This window comes from Erithacus rubecula (genome assembly GCF_903797595.1).
Source record: "Erithacus rubecula genome assembly, chromosome: 2".
In the NCBI taxonomy this organism is placed as follows: Eukaryota; Metazoa; Chordata; class Aves; order Passeriformes; family Muscicapidae; genus Erithacus; species Erithacus rubecula.
Window position 1 is genome coordinate 31,055,666 of NC_136685.1, and position 27,271 is coordinate 31,082,936.

Sequence of the window (27,271 nt, forward strand, 5' to 3'; positions counted from 1 at the left end):
CTGTATAAAACATGATTGCATAAAAAGTGATTTGGCCTTTTAACCCTAATAATTGAAAATAACCAATCTTCCCCTTAAAATTAAACTATAAAGTATGACATTTTAAAATTTTCAATTCTAGTGCTATCTAAAAAATCCTGAAAAAAATTTATACCTGGGTATTATTTTAGACATATGTGTTTATGTATATATTAATATATACACATACACTATTCTTTGTAGGTCATTTCAGCCTCTTAAGCATGTCTAAAGTTGTAGAAACAACAATCAATCTGGATCAGAAAGTAAACATCATAATTCCATACCTGTCCTGTAATTTCCTTGAATCCTTTAACCAATTATACATTTAGACTAAAACATCTCTGTCAAAGGACCCCACCAGTGCATTATTTTCTACCAGAAGTACCAAAAAGGATACATTTCAGAACAATGTTAACAACTTACTATTTAAAACAAGACACAGCTTTTATCACTGCAAATGGTATGCTGTACTGACACTCAAAAAGAAAAAAAGGTTCTCCACTGCACTGATTCTCAGTCTTTGGCACAATAAACAGAGATTTAGTGATTGATACAAGAATCAAGGTCTGAAAAATTAGACGTTAGTCAAACTTTTTCCAATGTGGATATATATATTTGTGATTACATTTTTGCTAAGTTTGGCAGAACTTGGATAAACAATGGCCTATGCTAGGCTTCTTTTGCAGCTGAACGTTCCATCACAACTGAAATTAAACATTTTCAGATTAGCAAAGTTTGGTATTGTATTATTTAATAGAAATGCAAGTGAATTTACTGCCACTTTTTGCCAAAGTCTACCTTCCTAGGCGACTTGACTTTACAATCAAAGTGTACCTTACTTGGTCAAAAATAGATTTCTGTTTTCAATTTGTGGCAATTAGAAGTTCTATTACCTTTTTTCAATTGTGTAGAGATAGTACATACTACTTGAGCAGAGTAGCTCTGAACTCTGTACATCAGTCAGAAATTGCTTCAATTATTCTCAACTGTGAACAAAATGACTGTTGAAATGTATAACCTATTTGGAGGGCAATAAATAGCAAAAGTTTAAAATATATATTTCTTTCAAAGAATCTTCTTTCAGTTTATCATTTTGCTAAATTTTTCTCCCCAAATCAGAACATACTCTTCTAACCCATAATAGCAGCAGGGAAGCAGAAGTCTGTTCTGCTGTTCCTTAACTGTACCTGCTTCATAGCATTCTGAAGTAAAACCCTTAAATTACCAACCAATTAAATTAGCTTTTGCTTTTTCAGTCAACTTTCGGACTCTGCCTCTGCTTGAAGTTCCAAAAGTTAAGGAGGTGTCTTCAAACAACAGCTGCCTTTGCTCTTCTTCAGAGTCATCTTCATTGTAAAAGGCTGTCCTCCTACCCTGGTTTCTAGTTCTCATGTGAGGTTCAGAATCTTTAAGCTCTTCAGAACTCTCCTCCATAGGCTCATGTGTCTTTTTCCTCCTGCTTCTTGTTTGCATTTTAACATTTGCAGGAACTAAGAGGTCTGAGCCTGGCTGGCGGCTCTTGATCTTCCTTTTTGGCTTTCTACCCCCTCGGCCTTTTTTTTGTAACAAGTCTTCCTTCACATTATTTTCAGAAAGAGAATTGCATGCAGTAGAAACAGAGGCTTCCTCTGGTACATCCCTTGTGGTCTGGATTGTATTCTGCTCTGCAATCTTTTGCTGTTCAATAATTTGTAGCTTTTTTGGTTTCCTCCCTCTTTTCTTGTGTACCACCACTTCACAGCTACTGTTATTAGTCTCCACCTTGGGTTTCCGTCCAGGACCTCTTTTAACTGGAGGTTTCAAAGGCTGTCCTCCATGTCCATTTACCTGAATGCTTCCTGATGCCAAAGCATTATTCTTGCACTCTGCTGTAAAGAAATGGTACAGAAATGTACACGTCACATAACAGATTTGCATTTACATTCATTTTCACACTGTCTTAATAAAAACTCTTACTAAAATATCTGAAAGGATTCACAGTGATTGCCAATCTGTCAAAATCTAAGAAACCCAAAGTTGAGCTCAGAAAGTTTCATTCTAGTATGGAATAAGGACTAACTTCAAGTTGGATTAGCACATTGTAGCTGCAAGGGAAAAAAAAAAAAAAACAAGAAACAAAAAAACCCAGGGAAAATGCAGGAGGGGGAAAAATAAGGAAAAAAAAAGAACCGCTTAAGGGTTTTTCTCAGATGATACAACACCAGTGGACAAAATTCCCGTCTTGTATCTGCAGCAGCAAAAAGTTGCTCAAGAAGCAATACTGCAAGTATTGGGAATGCTTAGCAGTAAGTCATCTCTGGAGAAATAGAAATTTTCTTTCAACCTGAGGTAGCATCTTTTGTAACAAATTTTGTATCAAATTTGTACAGATTTCTCACACTAACAGACAGCCAATTATACAGTAAAATGGACCTTTTAGGAAGACGTTCTGATACCACAACCCTTGCAGACTCACAGCCAGCACAATAGGTCCTGCAGCCCTTTGATGAAACACCCACACACAGCTTCTGCTGTGTTTGAAGGCACACCATCATGCACTAAAAGTGGGTGTAAGGAGACAGGACCATGCCAACAACATTCAGAAACCCCTGACCTGACCAAACATTCCATCCTATAGCACCTGCATGTTTAGCCAAGCAGTGTGGGAACAGCTGGGGCCTTTGTGAGAAAGCTTACAAGCAGATGGACAGATGGTTTAACTTATCAGACCACAAGCTACTTTTTCAGAAGCATGGATGAGTAAGAAAGAACTCCGTGGGGAGAGATTAATTAGATGGGACCCAATTTGCAGACTACTGTGTCCCCATTTTCAGAGAAAAGATGTTTAGTGGATCTACCTGCTTCAAGCATCTTCCTAACAGTTCAAAGCTCCTTCATAAACAGGAAAGCTCTCTGAGTAGGAGATCTTATTTCAGCCTCCACAGAAGCTTTGAATTTTAAGGTATTCTGACATCAAAAGACCAAGCAGTCTCACTCAGGAGACTTCATGAACTAGGTCCAAGCAGGCCATTCAAATATACTAAATAGAACAGCAAACACTGCATAGGGTTTTTTACTGTGCAAAAAAATGAAAGAATGAATTTGCAGCTAGGATCCTCATGCTTGTTGCTGCATAGAATGCCATCACATTCAGTGCTACTGACCCAAATATAACCCAGAAAAGTTTTATGTGATTAAACACACAGGATTTAAAGTGCAACCACGCAGAAGTCTGCTTTGGAATTTAGGAACTTCCAACATGAAATTTGTAAAAATTTAAAATAAAGGTACAGATATGTTAACTCTCAAAATCACCTAGACAACAGTTATCACACCATGGAAATGGTGTTAAGAGAAGTCAAAACCACACTGATTCATCAAGAAGGAAACTAACGGTGACTGAGTTGTTCCATTAGGTTTCCCTCTTCTAAATAAATAAATCATAATGCATTCCAATTTCCTTATCCCCCAAATTACCACAACTAAAGCACAACACTACAGTCACTACATCAATAACTCTGAGGGTGGGGAGAAAGTTCCAGAGAAATTTGGTACCTTGTGGATTAACAGTGGAAGATTTTACTTTGCGCTTGATTTGCTTCTCTTTCTCTGGATTTTCTCTCGTGGAATTATTCCTAGTGTTATGACTGTAATCAGATGGGGTAGGGTTTGATACAATATTCTGGTTCTTGGAATGTTTGGTTGAATTCTCCAGTACTAAAAGAAAAAAAGGAAAAAAAATTTATCAAGTCAAGTAGTTTATGTTACATTCAGACTTGTTGGGCTAAAATGGAACTTATGTTCTACTACAAACAATTTGAGTCAATGATCCAAAAGGGAGAAAGTTTCCTAGATGAAACAACATAGCCTAACTGGTTCAATTCTCCTCTGAAGAGCCTCAAAGGCCCATCAGTTTGAAAACAGAACCAGTCTTAACTGAGAGAAATACATTAAATTTCCAAAGAACCAGTTTTACCTAAAAACATTCATGGCTTAATTTTAAAAAAACAAAAAACCTAAACAACAAACAAACAAAAAAACCCGACAAAACCTAAACCACCCCAACTTGCCTGACTTTCCTGACCCTGCAGCAGTATTAGGTTTTGTAATTAAAGGCTTTATAGTTAAAGGCTTTGCTCCTGAAGAAGTGGATGGTTGCTCTGTAACAGCCACATCTGTTGTCCCCCTATTGCTTCGAGTCCGCACAAGGGAGGCGGCCTCGGCGGCTTTCCCGTTCATCTGAGGCGCAGCGTGTCTCGGTGCCGTCGACCGCGCGGCTGCAGAAGATGATGAAGTGGCAGAGGTTTCTGCCTTCAGCTGAGGTTTTATTAATCTCCTCTTCCTTTCAGGGCTGCAAAAGGAGTAACAATTTGTATCTTGGATGACCACCTTGTCATTTTACAGGAATAAATAAAATTAAATGCTAGTGTCTGAGATTGTGGGAGTAAAACAATCACCTCTGCATGAAGTATGTTAAAAATATGGCATTTACTGTGGAAATTCATGTAAGTTGTGAGCTTCTGGAAAGTGAATCTTTACAATAAATACTATAGTTATATGACAAAGCATGATGCCATCACTACCCTAACGATGCTGTTTTACTGTACACATTTAGCAGTTATTTGAATTTTAAGCACTTACACTAGGATAGCTCTAAGTAAAGTTTAAAACTCTTCCACATCATAGGGACTTGCATGTCAAAGCTACCATTCTGCAATATAGGGAATAGTAAAGGAAGTATTAAGAAAAAAAACACACTAAGTTTTATTCTTTAGGTATGTCAAAATTTCACAGCATTTAATGAATATTGTAAAGGAATTAATGTACCTGGATGCAACACTACTGGAAACTGAGCTGCTTCTACTTCTTTTTTTCCTTCGTTTCTTTATTGTATTTCTTTTATGAAAGCGTAGGGCAGATTTATAATCTGATAAAATAGAACTTATGTGTTCTTCAAAGAAAGCAGAAAGGCGCAAGCTCATGCTGTAGATCTGAAAAAGAAAAGCCAGTAAACAAGTTTTATACTTCTCCAAAGCATCTTTTTACTTATTTATCACCAAACAATAGGTAGAAAAGCAAAAAGCGATTAAAATAGAAACGTTTTAGGGAAGTTTACAATCTACCTCAACAAATATATGCTAACCCATGTGTAGGTTTGCTTTATCTATTTTCATGATTTTGAAAAGTGTGTCACAACTGCAGATGACACAGAAAAGGAAAAATTGGAAAAGACAGTTTTTCAGTTGCCTTTCCAGGAGGCATCCCTTCCTAGTTTCAACAGAAATCATAAAGAGATTTCCTTAATGTAATTTTACTGTATCATACCAAGGGTCAAGAAATCTTATTTTCTGCTCTAATAAGTTGCATCCTTATATCCTATATTTGAACATCAGTCTAATCCTTTTATATATGAATTGATACTACAAGTAAGTTGGCTGCAACAGGTACAATAAATGTATCAGACTTCTGTCATTGCACTTTATTTTTCCCATTTCTAGACTTGGATGATTTCCAGAGACTCCCAAATTCAGTAGCTCTTTTCTCACTACAATTGTAAGGGGACTCACTTGGGAGCCCTATCTCTGGAGAGTATTTTAGATCCTTTTGGCCCTCAGGCCTTGCTCCTCCACAGAGCACAGCAGGTTCCTGTGCCAAGGGCTTACTGCCCTCCACAAATTGCTATTAATTCTGGAAACAGGTTTTATTTAAGTACTTTGAGGAGACACAGCACCTTCTATGAAACACAGAGAGCACATTGAATCAGTTCCTACTTAATGACACACCAAACCATATGAGCACAAGTCTTGATAGGTTTGACAGATTCCGTACGTTACTGGAGATGGCTTGCAAAGGAATGTGCATCTGATGTGCAAAGTTAAAAAAAAGATGACTTTAGGTTTACTGCTCAAGAAAGCATCGGTGACAAAGATGCTAAAAATCTAAGTGCATGACACACTAAAAACATCACATTCAACTACATGTTGCATGCACTGAAAGCACATTGGTTCTAGAATATTAAAACTCTTGACCTAAGAAACTTCCACTTCTACTTCTGAGTAAACCAAAAAAAGACAAATTTATTACTATACCAGTCTGTTTGGAAGAAACATGAAAGAAATGACAAAGGAATCTATGAAACCATACAAAGCTAAAGATAATGTCAGGTACGATGAGGTCAAGCTGAGTAAGAAAAACCACAAAAGAATCCAGACCTGCCCCAAATGCCCTGCCATTTGCTGCAACTGAAAGAGTAATTATTTTACAGGGTATGGCAGCCTCAACAGTGAATGGGCCTGTCTGCTACTAACTGGAGAGTAATCACTGATCCTGCTTGTCACCTATTAAAAATTTTGTGCCCAAGTATTAAAACAATGAAATCCTAATGATTAACTTGCTATTTAGAACAGCCAAACATAAGAGCTGTTAATAATTCTGGTCTTAAAACCTAACATATATTAGTAGAAGAAGATCTACACAGAAGACTTGAACCTGTGTAAATATGCATCTATAATTTAACTGCTATCAAATATGACATCTACTAGTAGCAAGACATCTCAGTACAAAAAGCTTTTTAAGCTGACACTGTATGTAAACTGTCCTGTGTCCCAGAAATCCTGAGCTTCATTACAATCCTACTTCATAGTGGTGAACAGCACAGAATTTCAACATTTTATGCTGTCTATACCTGGATATTTCAGTTTGGGGGAACCTTCAAAGTAGAGGGGCTCCCTGTGTGTTTCTTTTGAAAATCTGGTTTCTTTCCCAAAATATCAGTTAAATTTCACTATTATACTCTTCTACTGAACTTTTCTTCCATGTGGTTTCCCCTTTAGATCCACTTCCTAATATTTACTCTTGAAACACACATGCAGAACTTCAGAACTTTTAGAACATTCCCTTCAAATACAAAGCTGTAGAAGTTTCTCAGAAATACTTGTATTTTAAGATTAGAAATAATTAAACTTGAGGTTTTTTAAGCAATCAAATTACACTGTCTCTCTGCTTTTTCGGTCTTATAGTTTTCAGATATAAGTGTTATTTCAAACAGCAACAATGGAAAACAATAAAATCTTACCCTTGATCTTTTACTTGGTGTATAGGCTTTGGAATTGCTGAAAATAAGTCTCACATCCTTACATAACTCCATTGGTGACTCATAGTTGCCAGCTTCCAGTGTTTCTCTAACAGTAGCAAAGTCCATAGGAGTGTCAATAATATCCCTATAATCCTGTTTAGAAGTAGCAATGCAATTTATTATAATTTTTTCCCAAACCTTAATGTATCATTTCCATTAGGAAGAATTTGATAATGACTTTGTTAAATCTCAATCACCCTGGAGTGATATTTTACCGAACTTAAGATATGCTAGAAGGAAAGCAAGCAAAATCTTTGCTTTATTAATTGGAAGTTTTCATATAATCTTACTTTTAGTTTTTATACTGTGGAATGAAACCAATGATCCTTGACAACACATCATATGAAACAACCAAATATATGCATTTCATATAACCATTTTTCAGTCAGAAAAGACATCTTAGTTGAAAAAGCTGTAATTTACTTAATAACATAAGCATCCCTGAATATAAAATATTTTTCAACAAAAGTATCTGAGATAGCAGATAAGTATTATTTATTTTGAAATTAGTTTAAAAAACAGTAAACATAATTAAACAAGTGACAATGAAGTGCTGAAAAAAAATTCTGTCACTACAACTGCCTGAAGTTTCAATTGAAACAACTGAAAAAATTATCAAAGTTTAAAAAAACCAAACAAACCAACCTGCCATTTAACAATTGGATTATAACCAGTCATCTTGTTCTAAAATACTCACTGGATACTCAAGAAGATCCACTGGTTGTCGAAATGGTTCGGAGTCTTCACACTGAAAAATGAGATTCAGCAGCTCCTGGCATTGCTTCTTCCATGACTGAATATCATATGACTGAGCCCTGTTACGCAGCCGCCGCTTCGGCTGATGATCCTGAAATGACAACATTGCCTGGGATGTATTACACAAGCTAGCTGCTTTTACTAAATCTAATGGAAAAGTTACCCACAAGATATAAATTAATTCACAAATGCAGCAGCACAGACAGAAATACTTTTACATAGAACACCTCAGAAGAACAACACTTTACTAAGTTCAAAACTTTCAAAAAGCTGACACAACACAATACTAGAAATACTACATTCCATTGTTTAGAAATACATTTTAGCGATTGTAGCACTAAGAAAAAATTAAAAAATTTAAAAACAATTACCTTTCTTTTTCTAGTGGAAGTCCCCGGCACATTTGTGTCTTTCTCTTCTTCCTTTGAGCAAGATAATGAGTCGCATAAAAAGGTTAAAAAATATAAACATACATGAGTAGGCGAGTTCTTTTATACTTTAAACTTACAATTTGAGTCTTTACAGTCCTACCCCCATCCCTCTGAGAAGCATTTTACGTGACTGTTGATTTTGAGAACCTCTCAGAAGCCTAAGCAGCATACTCCAGCAAACTATTAAAAGCTCTCTGCGCTAAGGGAAGAGAAGAGACTGGATTTTCACCCAGTTTTCCAGCTGACAAGAAGAAACACTGTCCTGACAGAAAAGTACACTCCACTTCCCAGCAGTAACTGGACCCAGTATTTTCGTCTTCCAAAGGACAGACACAGTCTTGTTTCTCAGTGTACCAATGCCAGTGCCTAAAACACAGCCACTTACCTCATCAGAGTCAGACAACACTTTCTTCTTCATTGCATTGTATAATGGAATTATATCATAGCAGCTCTGGTCTCTGTAAAAAGAAACACAAGCTAACATTTATTTTCTACCATAACCTAAAAAGGAACTGTAATTTGCCTAGGAAAATGAAAATATTTATGAAGCCATTCCCAAATAAAATGTGTTTAGTGCTAAATGAATACTAAGAGGACTGAAGTAATAAGTCAAGCTAACCATCTACTCAAAAAGTTGTAAATATAGATCATTTAACAGTGTGAATGTTTTAAAATTAAAAATCATAATCTTTTGCCATGCATTTGTCAGCATCAGAAAAATCAAATACTATACTATATGAAAGGTTTGGGGCCCATCTAGATTTGCAAGAAGCATTACAGTACATTTATTGTACAAAAGTGAATTTAATAATTCAATTTAACACCCAGAGTGTATTACATTTGAAATGCAAGTATGTAAGGACTAACACTGTTATTGTGTAAACCTGTGTAATTAAATCAGCAAAACACACTGATTTTCAATTCTTGATCAACATATGAAACTCCTTTACAAAGGAAAGCTCAAAGGTGTTCTACTACATAGCAATACAAACCACTGGAAAGAAAAGTGGTTTGTAACACTCAGGAACTCCAAACCGGATCAGAATCCATAATACAGGCTACTGCCATTACCACTAAAACAGCTGTGAGAGAAGGTAAAAAGATAAACTAACTGCAACACCCACTCCCCATTTTCAGCTCTTTAGGACACTTGGGTAACTTCAGAAACTAAAACATAGATTCTCAGAGGCATCTAGATATTTCATCCTCATTAGAGCCACGGGCTTTACTTTCCATTGTGGCTTTCTAACTTGCAGTTACAACCATAAAATCTGGGCTTTACACAAATTGCTAGTTCACTTAGATTAGTATATTAATATACTCAAGCTATAGGCCATTATTAAATAAGAATATCCAAGAATATCCACTAATTTAGCTACGCCAATTAAAAACATACACTTTGAAAAACTCTGAGCTACATATACTTTGAAAAACCCTGAGCTGCTTAATTAATCAGAAAAAAACCCATGTAGGACAAAGATGTTAAAGAACAAAATTAGTAACAGAAAGCCCTTTAGATATATATCTGTTCCTAATGGTGTATATTTCATTAAAAATTTTAACATCTAAAGCAGTTAAGTGTTTTACATTCTCTAGCAAATATCAGAAATCACAGGCACTGAAGAAATTGAAGATTTATTTATGGAGTCAGTCCTAGATTTCCAAATACTAGACAGAGTTCTAATGTTTTTGAAAACACACAAAATAAAAAAAGAACTAGATTCAATTTAACACTGACAAACTAAATCACTAAAAATGTGACAATTTTTGTAAAATTAATGAAGTATTTTGCTGTGTCTACTAGGAGGAAACAGCAGCACTCATTGTGTACAAGCAAACCAAGGCAGTGGGCAGAGTAAGTTCTTACAAACTTCAGGTCTGTAGATGTGTCAACTGACTGAAAAATCTTAAATATTTGTCATTGAGTTTGGCCATAGGTAATAATATATTACTTGAAAGACAGCTACAACTTCAGTTGACCATAAAGCCTTTAATTTTCAAGCCTATTATAAATTGCAAACTAGATTTTAGAATTATGTTAACACAGCCAGTATTCAAACTCAAAATTATAGCTCCTAACTTACCAATTAATACATCTGTAACTCCATGAAGATACTCAAACCCTTTTTTTATCATTTAGGAGAAAGTCTCTCAAAATAAAATGCCATGACAATCTATGCCACTCAATGCATTACAGAACTAGTTTTGCAAACTTATGAATTCTTTGTCAACATAAACTCTATTCTATTCTGCCCCAACAGCAGACAACCGGTTTATTTAAAGTGCAGAACTATCTTGCTTGAAAATTCAGATCTGAAAAGGCTCTTACCTTGGTAAGAGATAGAAATAACAACAGACCTACTAAAGCAACTCACTTTATGAAGTGTAGCAGAAGATCTGTGACAAATTTGGCAGATTTGACAATAGGGCTTCCGGGTTCGTTAAAGGTGCGAGTATTGTGTTCGATGTACCGCACTTCCCACATTAACGAAGAAAGGCGCCTGCATCCAAACAGTGGGCAGAAAAATAAAATGAAATAAGGACAATTTCTACCAGTGTATATGAACAGAGGGAAAAAAGTTACATCCTTCTTCTCATTCACCGTTGTTTCCCATTACATCAGAAAATGTGCACATAGGATATGCTGCCCTGAGTGAGCAGCAGCAGGGAGCTTCCTATTCTCATGTTATATTCTATGGTAATCTATATAAATGGTTTCAAGAACATACAGCTGACACCCCTCAGGAAAACTCAGCTGTGACACTTAGGCTCTTATTTTTCATTTATGATATATATAACCCATCCTATATCACCTTTGAACCCAGTTAAAGATTAACAAAACAATAATAAAAATGTTTTGGAGTATACCTTTTTCTGACACATAGACAACAATCAGATTTTCCCTGATTTAATACCTAAATATAGAATAGCCACATTATAAAAAATGATGCACAAACGCAGAATAACTGGAAAAAATAGATCATAATTTAAAAAAAGTAAAATAGATAATAAATATTCTGATAGCATGAAATTTAGTTTTAAGGTAAAAAAAAGCCTCATGAAAAACTACCAAACATCAAAAGTGATCTGAACAATCCACTAAATGCAAAAAGAAAAAAGGAAATTAAAAAAAGAAAAATCACTGAAAAGCACAACACAGTGTGGTTGCTTATTACCTAACTAGGCCTTGGCAATAAAAAAATAGCAATAAAGTCCAATTTATTGAAGGTGTGCTGATTACCAAAAATAACTGCTTACTCTTTTGACAAGAGAAACAAAACACAGCAAAAAGATCTGTCCATCTCACAGCAAAGCAGCACATTATAGAAGAGAAAGCTGGATTGTGTCATACAACGCAATGAATGCAGAACTCAATGTTGCAATAGAATGATAAAAATCAGGTGCTTTTTTGAAAATGAAAAAGAAAATTTAGTTTAGAATCAATCATCATTTATCATATATAAAGCACTGAAAATGAAGTTTGAAATTTGGAACAAAACAAAATCCTATCCATATTTATTCAAAAGAAACTAAAGTGACACTGATTTTAAAACAAGAAATAGAATAAGAACTCAAGGAAACTGAAGTAATTTAAAGAACTATACTCTTATATAGATATTTACTAAAAAAACAAAAAAAAACCCCACAGCAATGACAGTTTAGGAAAACATCAAAACAGTATCAAAAAGTATAAGCTTATTTTTGTTACTGTACAACAATTCAGAAGTTCAACACCAATAAATTAAGAAGCCAGACTCTATGTAGCTGCTTAAGTGATGCAAGAATATTTTTTAAAGCATACTAGGACAAAAAAACCCACTTGAGATATTTTTAAGGTTTCTCTTATTAAAATTATTTTAAAAGTACTTAAAAAAATTATTAAGTGAAAACTTTAACCTTTGGATCAAAAGTCACTCTACTAATCCTGCAATTTGAATCTCACATGGAACAAGTCATTTGCATAATCAGGAATTTGAATGCCATGTAGTTCTACAATACATTTTGGAGATGTTCAATCAATCCTCTTTTGAGTTTTAGAAAATGGAAACCTAAATCAAGGACAGATGATGAAAGAAAGTAAAAGCGCACACCCACACCCACCTCCTACTTTGGTATGACAAGTCAAAGAGCTACCAAAACTACAGCTGCTGATAGATCACAGCAGAACTGAGACTTGGGTCTAACCTGTAAAATCTGCTTTCCAGTCTTTGCTTAATGGTACTGAGGTCTGTGGGATATGCCACAACAGTGCAATACATTGGGTAAGCTTGAAGATCCACTGGTGCCACAAATGCAGAAGCAATATCTAGATGGAAAAACAGAACAAACCATAAAACCTCCAGTGTTATATACCAAAAAGTTCCATTGCAGTCTTGAGATTCACCCCCCTGCAATATAAGCTATTTCTTCATGCTTGAAATGTACAGCAGTTTTCCAAAAGTAACAGTAACTACTCTAGATATTCCAAATGATTTTTGTTACTCTATTCAGAGTGCTTGCTGAGGTGTGTGCTGTACATCCCTTTGCTGCAGTGACTGGGTGCCCATTCTGTTATGAATGAAGCACCACGCTCCCCAAAGGCACAGCAAGTGCACATTTGAAATATATACATTTGAAAAGTATAAAAATTATACACAGATGAAGGCATGCAATTCAGCATCATTATTTGCAGCATAGCCTCATTTTCACTTTATATTGCCGCTCTCATATCTTCAAACAAAGCAATACATTAAATTCCTGGCATAAAAGTTACACTGCTACTTCAGCCTCTGTAAGATGTGGGTAAAATCCACACTCAAAGTAAAACAGAACCACTCTCTCCTGTCCCTACCTAAAAGCAAAGAAGCTTTCCAAAACCAATCCAATATAGTGCTAGAGGACTGCTGAGCAATTTATATCTGTGCACCTAAACAGACTTGGTTTTTCCCTCCTCTAATTAGAATCATCATGAAGGCTTAGACACATCATTCTAACAACTTATATTCTCAAGGAAAAATACTGCAGTACAAAATCAAAAAATCACCTTTAAAAATCTCAAAAGTCTTTAAAAACAGAAAATATGCTACTGCTAGAAAGACCACTCTTCTTCTAAAAGTTGTTTACTTATTCTTTTGAATGTTCCAGCAACTGCTACTTTGTAGCAGTACGTACCACACCTGCTATACCCAAATCCCAAACTAAGTGGTCTGCTAAACACTAATGCAAAATGTAAAACCATTACTCTTAGGTGGCACAGCAAAAACAGCTCAAATTTCATTTCCTCAGTTAGTTTTTTAACATAATTCTCTAATTTGTTCTACTGCACTTTACAGATAACTCCTTTGTTTAGGAAGCTTCTTATGCAGCATATCATCAAATAAACCATATAGGATAGATATACAGGTAATCAGAATTATTTCAAGAGTTAAGAGCTTTTTGGCTTTTTTGAAACATAAATCTTACCTTGCATTAAGTGCTTCAAAAATCAGTTTAAAAAAGTATCTGTAACTTTTATACTTAATGCATGACCACTGTTAGCCCAAAACCTAAGACTGCTGATTGAACATCTTTTGATCCCTATAAAGACATACAGAAGACTTATAATTCAGCCTTTATTTACTGATCTCCACCCAGACATCCATCTTTGATCAGGCAAATTTTGCAACAATGCATTAAACATTTTAACATTTACTTTTTCAGAAGCTGCCTGTAGAGAATAATTGCTCCACAATCAAATAGCAAATAGTTTTCCTAAGGCAATCAATTACTTTTCCCTCAAAATTTTGCTAATTAAGGAAATGTGGGGAAGAAATCAGGAATTAGAAAAGGCCAGTACAGGGAAAATCCACACATAGATATTCATTATCTAAGTAAATCTATGTTCTTTTTCTTCTCCCCCCTCATCTGTCTGCAATTCAGTTAATATTCACTTAATCATAAAGGTTTTAATTTTAACCTCAAAATGAGATTCTGATATCTAAAGTTAAAAAATCAAGTAGTTGCTTTTAACATATAAAGCCAAAACCCCTCACATATGTCAAATTACCCACCAAAAAGCTTCAGTTACCTTGGGAAACAGGAAAAAATTTAGGTTTCATAAGTACTCACTATTATAAAAACTTTAAAACTATTCAATTAGAAGGTTTTGTTCCAATTAATCAAGAGGTTACATGTGTATTTTTTTATTACATTCATGTTGGTATTTTCAGAAGTGCATATGATCATAGTCTGAAAAATAGAAACCAAAAACATTTCCCATATTATTCAGAATTTACCTAGAGTCATTAGTTGGTTTATCCCTGCAATAATTCTGTCACACTCCTCCTCTCGGGTCCTGGAACCCCACTCTCCATCCAAAGGTTTGTAGAGCAGCGTTCTACGTTCATCATCAGTTAAAGGAACACTAGTTCCCAGTTCTTCTGGAAATACAGCTGGAATGTAATATAAAAATTAAATAAAGCATATCTTTGTATCTTGTGTAATACATATACCTGTAAATCAAAGATACCATGAAATCCTTTTTACAAATGCATAGCTCTTAATTTGCTCAAAGACATTTTGGATGTATCCAGTATCCTTTTTGGAAATTATTCTGTGTTACATTTAAATCCTTACAATGCAGTTCGGTGTAGATCTTCCTCCCTGAAGATTTATCCTCTTCCAAATAGCAAATTGTAAAATTTATTTTAGAATCAACTGAGACACTCATTTATCACAGTTAAAACTTGTGTTTTGGTTATGGAGTTATTCTGTGTTTAAAAGCAAATATTCTTGGTAATAAGTTATTTTGGTAAGGAACAGCAGAAGACTTCCAGATTAGAGCTTAAGGTAACTTTGACATTACTGCTAAAATATTCTCCAGGTAGTAGATCTACATTGTCAGTTTTGAGTTCAAATGCTAAAATCACACTTCCTGAGTATGCAAATTAATAGTGTTATCACCTTAGTATCTTTGAGGACCTACCAATTTTGACAATTTATACTATAACAGCAGATTTTCAAAATATGACGTTAAGCAGTCCTCTGAACAATTTTTGAGAAGGTACAACAAATAAAAATATTTGTGAATATAGCAAAAAAATCAGGTTCAGGTTTAGTTATCTTAATCTGTAGCTATCCTTTATCTGAAAATTATTTCTCCTTTCCTAAGATAACAGAAATTGGTCTTTACTGAAAAGTAAATGGGGTGGTCTAATTTAATTATTTGTGTTAGTAATGTTATCACTCTAACACCTGCATTTTACTTATGACAAAGAGATATCTATTAAAAGGAGGACTGAATCAAAATAAAAAGTTGAAATGAACAGAATTATGACTTAAAATAATTAAGAATTATTTATGGTTACTTTTGATAGACAGTATTATTAAATATTTCATGGAAAACACAAGGGAAAAATGCTGATTCTATTTTGCGTTTTAACAAGAGTTTTATGAAGTCTTAGAAAAAACCAGCCAACCAAGCCAAAACCTATGGAAGCAGAAACACTACATTCTTGTCTGTGACCATGTGAACAGTGCCCATGCTAAGCTGCCCACTCTGCAGCATGTGTATCCTGCTACATGTGCTGGGCCAGAGGGAGAGAAAACCCCTGCTATTACCAAACTCTCTCACAGGCACAGGCTGCATCTGCAATGCACTGCATGTCTGCAGAAATGCTGACATATCTTAGAGCAGCCAGTTTCCACAAGCTGATCTAGGGCAGGGGTTTACCTTCTTAATTGCACTAAGAGTTAAGTTTAACTGAAAACTATCTATAGCAATCTTTATATTATTGGTATTTTCAACATCACTCAGTTTATCTAGCATGGCTGTTTTTTCAGTTCTTTTATCCCGATTCACTTTTAGTTGAGTAATTGATTTAAAGATATTATTTAAATGCAACTGGTTTGCAGGTCTTCCTCCCACTCCCCCCAAAAGATTGTCTATGTAAAACCATATAACATTTTGTAAAACAAATTATATTATTAAGGTTACATACCATTACTTGGTATCAGCTCCATGTCCCAAGGGCTCATCTTCTCAGTATCACCATTGTCCCAGCTTAAAAATAACCATACTTAAATTATCTACTAATATTGCTTTAACAATGTAATTATTTAATGTTTGTTACAAAACTTTATACACCACAGAATATTATAATAAACTGGCACAGTGAGATGCATGACTTAATTTAATGAAATTAAGTTTCTCAGTCAGTACTTCAAATGATGTAACTAATTAACATAAAAAAGATTGAAGATAAATTTGCTAACCAGACATTGTAGCACTGAAATAAGCTATCAGGATAATCAGGCTGAAGAGGTTCCTGGCTTTCAATTGTTCCAAACCACCAAGCATCATCTATCACTGACCTGAAACGATCACCTAGGTAAGAACACAAAATAATTTCATTAATATAAGGCATGTTACCCTCCCACAAAAGCAGTTTTAGATATATCTGGATTGATCTTGAATACAGAAATCCTTTTGAACATTTACAGCCTCAGCAGGCAAGCACGAGTCAATGCTCAGTATAAAAAGGAAACTATCAAACTGTTTCTGAAGATTAATTTTTAACCAAAATGAAAGTTAATATGACATTTTAGAAAAATAATTATTTGCAAATCTACCTCCATACTCTTTATGAATTTATATCTTAATTTCATATAAAAGGTAAGACTTTCAATGCTTTAAAATTCCTTTAAGACTCAAATCTACTTGCATTAAATACTACATACTACCTTAAAATCATTGAGTACTATGACACTTCTGTATGGGGAATATTTTACAAGCTGCTGAGCTTGTCCTCCTTAGTTTCTGAAGTGCTTTTTCAGCAATGCAAATGTAACTCGAGAGGTTCATTCTCTTTACTATGCAGGCAATCTGACTGATAATAGCATAAAATTTATTAAAGCTTGCTCAAAAAGGTTAGCAAAGTAATTTACTATGACTTGCAATGGCTTCACTACCACAAAGCATCCGCACCGCTGAGAAAAAAAGGTCAGAAGCATTATTAAAAAAATTACACATGAGAATGCATGTAGTACAAACCATCATAAATGCTAACATTTCCTACAACACATGCCACAAAATTAAGAAACAATTTTAGTGTAGTATTCTGTTCGATACAAGAAAAAATGTAATTTAAGCCTAAGATTCCAAGGACTACACATTTTTATGTTGATGGGATTTGAATACATACACTCAACTGCTGCAGTATTTGTTCTATTTCAATATCCACCCTCTGCCTAAATGCTTGCTGAAGTTGTCTGAAATAAATGCTGAATTTGTCTGACATAACAGGAAGTAAATATATTCTCAAAAATGGTCTGCTTTCTTTACTGCATTTTTTTAAATTTTAAATTTAATGGATTGCAAGTAATTCAGGACAACTATAAAGCTTCTATTAATAGTCCTAATTGTGCTAAATAGAACCAAGTAAACCAGAAATATCTGAAATGAAAGATAAAAAATCTAAATAAGGGTTGATGCTTTATTTTTAAAAAATGGTATGTTTTCCGAAGAGCTATAAAATTACCATTTTCCAATATGGCCTTCCCTAGTAATCAGTTTTACAAAGAAATGTGCATAGGTACAACTAGAAGTGACTTTCCTGAGCTGGACACTAAGCAGATCAAAAATACTTAAAGGGGCATATGCATATACTGGCAACTGCATCCAAGTCCTTGAAAGTCACAGCACTCCTACAGACAGCATGATAAAGCAGAAAACAACTGAGTGAAAGAACCATCTCCTTCCATGGGGAATCACTTGTTTCCCCATGTTCTCTGTGCTGCCTCATCTATGCAGAGAGTAGACCATGATCTGCCAGAAGAAGGCAGCTCTAGTGCTATTTTCCAGAACTGAGTATCGCTGCATAATGCTCACTTGAAGATAACAAAAAAGACTGCTATGTAAGAGACAGGTATGCACACCTAAGACATGCAGCTGAAGTTCCAGGAATACTACTGGAATAGCTCTTAGCCCAAGCATTAAACTCCAAGTTAATCTATAGTAAGATAAAGGTATGCAGTAAATAAAACCTGAATCAAATAAGAAACTGCAATTTCTAATTTTATATTTGTTCTTTTTAAAAGGATTCATACATTAATATCAATTTAATATTAATAAATATTAAGCAAATATTCTTCCCTAAAAACAAACAAAGCCCAAATAACAATAAAAATTCACATTATTTGCATTGTAAGCTTGATATAAGGTCCTGGTACTTCCAATACTTTCAGTGTAGCTTCGATTTATTCCAGACCGCAAATTTCTTGAAATACAGTACCAGGTGAGGAAGCCTGGCTAGGCTGTTGACAAACTGCAGCAATCATTCTTCTGCTGCTGCCATGATTTTCTGCAAAAACATGGCATGGCAGAGGAGGGCAAAACCACAGATCCATAGCCATGAGGAAATAGCAAATCTTAGTGACCTATTAGTAGATCTTCATCAACCTTGTCACTTAATGAGATCTTTAACCTGAAATGATCTTTGAAGAAGAAATCAAGGTTTACATTTCTTATTGGATCAGAAATCTAGGGTCTTTACCAAATTCCCTACAGAACTGAAGATGAGCTGTCTTTTCAACCAAAATAGTGTGAAGTATCAGATGACATGGAACTTATTCCAGCGGCATCGTGCAATTTATACATCTACTGCTAAAGGCACACAACCTAAGGATATGAAAGGGCAGGAGATTAATCCACTCCATTGCTGAAAGGTGATCTTTATCATCGTATGGAAAAGATGACTAGGAAATAGGTCTGACTGGAAGGCCTAACAGTTATGGGCACTGTTCCAGTATCCAGTACTCAAAAATAACTGGGCACAAGCAAAGCAAAAAGATCCAAGTCATTCCCTCGTCTCTTGGCAGTGAATTATAACTATATACGCTTCAATGAAGCTAAACCACAGGGTTTAGAACAGAATTCAAAAAGTATAAGGAGATGGAAAGAGCATCCTTGTTGCATAATATAGACATCAGTTTGCAATTCCTGAAACAGTATTTTCATGTTCTCAGCAGAAATTTCAGAAATTGGAAAAAAAATAATCCTAGTAGCAATACAGCTGTAGGAAGGCCTTAAATTAAAAATAAATTAAAAAAAAAAAAAAAAAAGAAAGAAAGAAAAGAGATACAAACAATATATAGGCTACAAGAAATTATCAGCGAGAAATTAACACCATATTCCTAAAACCTATCCCTAACTATTCTCTTTGCAAATATACAACTGAAATTTTCTTTGCACTTCGTTTTCAAGTTCACCTTCACTATTTTGCTTGTTTGCTGCCACTTTGGTCAAAAACTAAGTAGGACTCCCCACCTAACTATGGGCAGAGCTAGTTCAGCACAGTATTAGGATTTCTTTACCATAACCTACTTTTAAGAAAGCTATCAGGAAAATAGGTAGACAGAAAAACAAACAAAACCACAGCACACAATTTTCCCACCAACTCACCTATATTCCATCGCCTATGCTTTGCATCATCAAACTGTTGCCTCAAAACTAGGAAATCTATGACATCTGGCATATCATGGTACCTAATTACAACAGAACACATAACTATTAAGCAATAAAACAGCAAAAGTATAACATAAAGCAGTTACATAAAAAAATTAACACTTCAAATTCAACACTTGAAAAGCACAAGGTCAATATTAATGTCATCATATAACTCTCAACCTCAACACCCTTCTGGCCCTCCCCCATCCGAGAAAACCCCAATTTCCATACAATATTGCTTTCCTTACTTCATGGTGAAGGCTCCTCCAGTCAGTTTACCCGTATCAGGGTCAAGAAAAGCTAGTTTAAGACAGCAGAGAGTAGGCAATCCCACTTCATACTTAATCCCAACTATTTTCATCAGCTCTTGCTCCTAGAATAAACAAAACACGATGTACCACCACTGAAGTTAATTGAAATACTTTTGGAAGCATGAAAACATGGGTATATTGAATGCACTATATTTCTGCCAGACCACATCAAAATCAAGAATCTGAAATTTAGCCTTCCACAATGAGCGATTATTTCACAATGCAATATGTTTGAAAAATATTTTACCATGAAGTATAGCTATCTCATCTGCTCAAGCTATACAAAAAGTAGCACAGCTTAAGGTCTCATTTCATTTGAATATTAAGTTACATTTTTCCCCTGATCTTACAATATTAAGAGCACTAGATTTATTTGTATCAGGGACTTACTTCCATTTGTTTCTTTTTTTTTTTTTAAGCTATTAAGATATAAACAAAAAAGAAAAATAAGTCTTACCCGCAATTCCATTTTATGCCACGGTTGTTTCTTGGGATTAATATTATATATTTTGTTCTTCTTAGCCATTACAACATATGCTTCATGACCTTGTCGGAAATAGTAAACCTAAAAGTGAAATGTGACAGTTATCCTACAAAGACTCTGAGGAGTTAAAATGCTAACATGTCACTGCCATACAATGTGTGTAGTTTCTATTTCACCAACTTTTCAGTCAGTTTTGCTGCCAAAGTCATGGATTCTCAAAAAATTAAGTGGAGGAAAAGTTTAAAAACTATTTTAGAAACATTTACAGAAAAAAGCAGGAAAGACTTAGAACATTATTTTCTGCATGAATAAAATACTCTAAATTACACATAAGTGATGCAGTAACAAAACCATCTATTTATCATTGCACCATAGAGCAATGCAATGGCAGCAACAAGAATTCCATTAATTCACCTGGTTATACACCGCTGCAGAACAGCCCTAAGTTAACAATCAAATATCACTAAATTCATTATCTAGTTTATCTTTTTTGAACAAGAAATATATTGTGGAAGGAAAAGGCCTATTGTTCTGGTAAGATTTTGGTATTTTCTTCCATATCACTGAAAAAATAGCCTTACAAAGCCCTGAACAATCTAAGACACATTTTCAGTGATTTCTTTTTTAACCCTTCCAGTATGAATTTCCATGGTTCAGACATCCAGAGTCTAACAGTTCTACTTTGATCTTTCTGTATATCATACCATATGGATGAATGCTTTTATTATAAATCATCACTGTAATGAGGTAGGAAGCTGAAACCCATAAATATGTATTCAAGGAATGTATTTGAAACATGAAACAGAGGTTCCACAAACTATTTAAAACAGAGCTCTGATAAATGGATGTATTCTTGGTACAATGCATGCCAAATAAGATCCTCTTTAAGTGTCCCAATATGGGATTTTGATTTAAAAGCATAAAGGAAAGATAGCTTTAATGTAAAGGTCCAATAAACCTAAAAGAAAAAGCAGAGTAGAAATTCCTCTAAGTTTTAAAATATACAAATAAACACACTAATATTTTTATTTCTACTTGCTTTCCAAAACTTTTGTATCATAAAACATAAAGAAGTCTTTGCCAGGTTTCTACATTAACAGGTACTAAACTCAGTGTCACATGGCAATTTTTAATTTTTTTTTAAATGGAGAAGGACTCAGCACCACATTTTTTTTAAATCCCTGTTTTTGGAGTATTCAATATGCATAATATCCTCACGGGGATAAAGCACACAGCAGCTACAAAAGGCTAGAAAGCAGTGAGAATCTTCTAGGCAGATCTGTCAGGAAAAGGAACAGAGGCTACTGAGACATATCTGAAGGCAAATTTACATTACACTCAACACTGCAATGATTGTTTTCCATACATTCCAGTGAATCAAAACAAAAGTGCACAGGCTACAAACAGTCTCTGCTACACTTAGTGTTTCTGATAAACCAAATACATAAATTCAACACACTGTTTACATCTTTATTTTGCAAATGGCTCTAAGCATTGCATCCTCTATCAGAAGAACAAACTGGGAAGATATCTGTGAAAAAAAAGAGAATTCATGTATTTTTCCAGAAAATAATATTGTTATTCTTGATGAATTTCTGCTTCTGCATGTTTGTTGTAGTACCCAGACAAAACTGTTTTTAATCATGTTAAGGGCAGAACTCTCAAACAAACATGCCTTGTATTTGGATATTCAGGCAGCAAAGTTGCAACCCCATCTCTCTGGTGGTTCCATCATTGCTCAAGACAGAGGGCAGAGATCTGTAAACAGCACTACTCAGAAAGGGAAATGGGATGGTATGTGCTATTCTTACACACTAAGACTAAATATAGCATTACTGTTTCTTCTTACTTGTTTGTACAGCTTGAGAACATATTTGAAATATATCTCCCCCCCAAATCTTATGAAACATTTCTACCATCCAACAAAATGTTGGAAGGCCACACAGTATCTCTTCTCACAACATTTCTCTAATTAAAACAACACTTTATTTCTGTGAATCTCAAAGTAACTTTCTAGATGAAAAATTTCTTTTCACATAATAAGTAAATCCGGGGAAGGCAAGTATCAGAGATGGAATTTCAGACAGAACAGCTCTATTACAAAAATATTGTCTATTGGTGCAATTATTCCTACTTTCTAGGCACAGGACACAAAACTTCCTGTTCTCCCATATAAAGCATTTTCAGCAAAAGGATGTACCCTACTTAGATATTCCTAGTACACACTGTACATGTTATTCAGCAGATGCCAAATCAAACACAACTGTTTATCTTACTAAACCAATATGATGTTAAAGACTCTTGAGCAGTATGGTACTGATAAATCCTTGGCTGCTTCACTGTATCCAGATGGTATCAGGCACCAAAAATATTTATTTGGACTTGATCTTTTGAACAGCAGAATCTCCAAAACATGCTTACTGGAGGGTATAAATCCATAAGCATTTTCTCTAGCTGCAACGCTCAACTTGAAATACTCCTTCCCTCCCTCATGATGTAATTTTTGCATAGCTGTGCTGTGAACTGGATCAGTGAAGTGATCCAGTAAAAACAAAACTGCTTGCACATGCAACCTCTGCTCTTAATTCAGTTTCTAAGGTGTACCCACACAAAGCTTTAGCTTGGGAACAAAGTTGATCAACTCTGCCACCATGTCAAATATTTCTCCAACAGCATTCTGAAGGAGTGAGCTACATAACAACTCTGTTTAGTAACTCAGAAAACATACTACTCCCAAAGAGACAACACACAGCCCATTACAGCATAAACCAGCTATTTCCTCTTATTTTAACCTGAAGGGGTTTTAAGAAACATGGATAGACTCTGGCTTTCAAGATTGCATTCTACCTAATACTACTTATTCATAGAATTCACTGTAATGTTCACCTGCTACATATTCCAAAGTAGAAAGTGGTGGGTATCCTTTTGCTACCATATTTTGAGTCATCTAGGTCATGTTTACAAAGTCTGGTTTGTATAAAATACACATATACAAAACTTTTCTCATGGTTTTCTCTGTAAGAGACTAGCAGGAATTTTTTAATAACAGGAGCACAAATGATAAGGACAATATCAGAATTTTTCTTCAGAATAAACTTTTTTTTTTTAAATTACATCAAAATAATCACACCAAGCAAAGAAACCCCACAACCTTCCCCAGGAGGTATAATTCCTGGCTTTTATTCCAAGTCCCAAACTGAAGTATGTTTTCCAGACTTAATTTCATATCTGATTTCTTACCAGTTCTTCAGGATACCAGATGCTCTACAATTAAGGAATATTTTCACAACATAAAGCACCTTGCATAGCTTTTCTACAGGTGTTGTAAGGAAACCAACACACTGAAGGATACAAGAAGGAACACTAGTGAAACAGCATGGGATAATAATAAAAAGTCAAATCAACTTAATGAAGAACATTCTCTAAGTAGAAGGAAAAGCAAGCAAATTTTAGCCAGATCAAAGAATGTTTTTAAGAAAATCCAAAATATTTTGGTTATAAGTCTCTGGGGAAAGAATGCACAGATGAAAATACAAAAGGCAAAAACAAGCTGAAAGAAGCAAGGATACAGAGGGGAAAATGACAATACCTCATCCCCCATCTGTGGGACAAATGGGCACCGCCGAGGAACAGTGTCTGTGATCCATGCTGAAGGCAGCCATTCTTCCAGTGTCAAACCATTTTCTGCCAGAACTCCTACAGCCAGCCTCTGAAGAAAATGTACACAGAAGATTAGTACTAAATTATTGCTAGAGTGAAGATTAATCTTAGTTGTCTTTTGAGGGTTTTTGGGGGGTGTGTGGGGATGAGCTCTAACAAAAACTGAATTTAATGACAGTCCCGTAACAATATCTCATACCCAAAAAGATAAAATAGAAGCATGTCATTCTCTTGAACAAAATTCACCTGGTTGCCTTGGGCAAAAAGGCACTAAAATTATACAGCTGCCTCCAATTAAGGAACCTTGCACAAGGAGGAAGATATTTATGAGGTAAATAATGTGAAAATTACCTGTTTTGGGTATATCCACATTACCTCCTGGCATACTTATTATAAAGTGCTGTGGAACTGCATTTTCAGAATATATTTCCACATCACATACTTGTAAGCAATAACACTCAGGGCAGTTGCTGGTTCTAGGTGCACAGTGCTTGTCTGTATCCAATGTCAGATAAAGCAGGGATTTTTACAACCATTCAAGCAAGGCTGCTTTGAAATTCCTAACAGCATCTTGTGTATGTGTACAGAAAGCAATCCTGGATGGCTGTACGGAAATCCACTTCATACAGCCACTGCTAGAGGACTCTGCCTCTCCAGACTGCAAATAGGATATGCCACATGTAATTCCATTACACCAATTCAAATGTGGTTTTACATGACAAGAAGATTGCACCAGTGAATATCATGGAAAAAGCACAGATATAGTGAAAAACAAAAGCCCACTAAAAAAATTCAAAATTGAACCAAACAGAACCTCTCCACTCTACTAAGTCAATAAAATAGAAGCACTTTGTGAATTCTATGGTTCAAGCAGGTTTGTCTTGCAAAAAACTGATACAATGAATCAGAGCAAAGTGTCTAGCTAACAGATGCATTATGGGAGGGTAAAAAACAGTCTTTAAACAGAGACCCTTTCCTTGTTATAACTTTACACATTAATGATCAGTTTAAAAATTTCTGGAAGCCAAGCCTGATCTTAGTTACTCATCAGGAAGGGATTACTCTCAGTGGCTTTAAAAAATAATTTCTGAAACTCTGCTAAATCCTTTAGTAATTAGTTCCTCTACCTGACTACACACTCAGGTGGTTTTGGGGTGTGAGGGGGATGTTGAATGGGAAAACAGCCCATTTTTGAGCTTTATGTATGTGTCATTGGGCACTAAATCTCACTGTAACAAAATAAAGAAGGAAATCATTCTGCATTTATTCCTTTCTAAACCATGATAGTTTTATATAAAGCATTTTCATCGTATCTCTTCCAAACTCTCTCCCTTCTAAGAGTCGGTCTCTCTGTCTGACCTAAAGAAAAAAAAAAGTTCTGTACTTTTGAACTTCCTGGGTGATTCTTCCTTGCCCTTCTACACTATAGTATCATTTTTTAGACTGATTTTTAGTAGAGAGGAATTAGAAATGCAAGCACCACTCAAGACCGTTAAACCCATGCATTAATAGAGATGAATGTCAATTTTTCTCCTTTATAATTTTTAAGATTCTGTGTCTGGCTACAAAGACAGTCAAAACTTTCCCCAACGAAAAGACCTAATTTTGAATCAGGATCAGAATGAGGAAGAACTTTCTACCAAAAAGGCCTGTGAGCTGTCTGTTCAGTAAGGAGGTCAAATGTCCACCACAAGAAACTTCAAAGACTAACATCTGTCAGGTTTAATTAATGCTACCTAGGGATAGAGGAAAGAGAGGTGATTTTCCACAGTTACTTCCAGCCTTATATTTTCTTCTGACTCAAGAAAAAAGCAGGTCATCTTTAAAAGTCTGAAATACCTAGGACTGGTACTCTTTGAATCAGACATCCTATATCTCCATAACTGGGACTAAAATGGATGCAAGATTCCCAAAACACTCAGTTTAGTTTTAAACTAAGTGGATATACTAGGCTGTCAATCAGCTTTTTATTTTATAATAAGAAGCTAAACTAGAAGTTTCAATCATTTTACAAGTCTTTCATCTATTTTTCTCATCTGCTTTCTTATTCCTTCTAATACCTTCTTTTGGTTTCAGATTGTGTAAATAGCAATACACTATTAGTATTGACAGTGCAACTAATGACTGTGTACAATACATAAAATGTTGCCTAAAGAAAGAATAAAGACCTGACATCCAGTATGCCATACCAGAGATTCACAGCTGATCTGACACTGTGCCAGCCTCTGTGTTCAAACAGCTGTCTTGTCAGTCTACCTTCTAATGTGGGCTAAAGCACTGAAATAACAATCTTAAAGAATGCTGAGGACTCCTAATCCAATAAATAAACAAAATACAGGTATTAGTTTAGATTATACAGTTAGCTTCTTTGGGTACTGCAAAAATAGAAGCTTAAAGATTACAAAAACAATTAGCATCTACTAGATAGACCACTTCTGGTCTGTGTAAAGAAGAGTGAAGTCTTCAGCTGTAACAGAAACAAAACAACCTCTCAAACAACAAACTGAAAATAGCTGAAGCTACTGAAAATTTCTGAGTACTGATTGAAACTAACGGCATTACATCAGAAAGCAAACAAAATACAGACAAAAACAAAATCTGATCAAGTCATATTTCCATTGATGGAGTCAATAGTAGCAAGCGTAATGCAAATATCATATATTATTGAATTCACAGGAAAAAAAATTACATGGTTGGGCAGATCTAAAAGAAATTGAAATTAGATAGGAGAGCAAGTCAGCACAGCTGTAAAAAATACTGGCACATTATACCAATACTCAGTTGTATTAGAAGTTGAATACTCTACATCCACAGAAAGGAAGATTCTGGTGTGAGCAAGGATAGTGATAAGGGCATTAGAAGTGTTCCTTACATCAAACATATATTTGGAAAGCATATAATTTTAGCCATCTATCATTTGACTTGAAAGAGTCTATCATTTTAAGAGTAAAAGACATGATGTGTTTTAAAATTAGACAATATTAAGTTGTACATGTAATGGAATCATTCATCCAATTATTTCTACATCAG

General features: G+C 34.9%; 1 protein-coding gene across 2 annotated transcripts in view; it reads right to left on the bottom strand.

The window, feature by feature from the left end:
• Positions 1-1,110: 1,110 nt before the first annotated feature.
• PHIP (PHIP subunit of CUL4-Ring ligase complex) overlaps positions 1,111-27,271 on the bottom strand; it is a gene marked incomplete at its 5' end in the record, with an annotated part of 101,253 nt that continues 75,092 nt past the window's right edge. Inside the window, 17 exons of one of the 2 annotated variants that reach the window (XM_079297694.1) lie at positions 1,111-1,886; positions 3,556-3,717; positions 4,071-4,351; positions 4,828-4,991; positions 7,076-7,228; positions 7,833-7,982; positions 8,263-8,313; positions 8,708-8,780; positions 10,698-10,823; positions 12,508-12,628; positions 14,577-14,732; positions 16,281-16,342; positions 16,555-16,666; positions 19,742-19,824; positions 20,035-20,159; positions 20,555-20,662; positions 24,171-24,290. In XM_079297694.1, the coding sequence (XP_079153820.1) occupies positions 1,243-1,886; positions 3,556-3,717; positions 4,071-4,351; positions 4,828-4,991; positions 7,076-7,228; positions 7,833-7,982; positions 8,263-8,313; positions 8,708-8,780; positions 10,698-10,823; positions 12,508-12,628; positions 14,577-14,732; positions 16,281-16,342; positions 16,555-16,666; positions 19,742-19,824; positions 20,035-20,159; positions 20,555-20,662; positions 24,171-24,290 (2,691 nt within the window). In that variant the 3' untranslated portion in view covers positions 1,111-1,242. Of the gene's footprint in view, positions 1,890-3,555; positions 3,718-4,070; positions 4,352-4,827; positions 4,992-7,075; positions 7,229-7,832; positions 7,983-8,262; positions 8,314-8,707; positions 8,781-10,697; positions 10,824-12,507; positions 12,629-14,576; positions 14,733-16,280; positions 16,343-16,554; positions 16,667-19,741; positions 19,825-20,034; positions 20,160-20,554; positions 20,663-24,170; positions 24,291-27,271 lie in introns of both variants that reach the window. The other variant, XM_079297693.1, reaches the window with a different exon arrangement.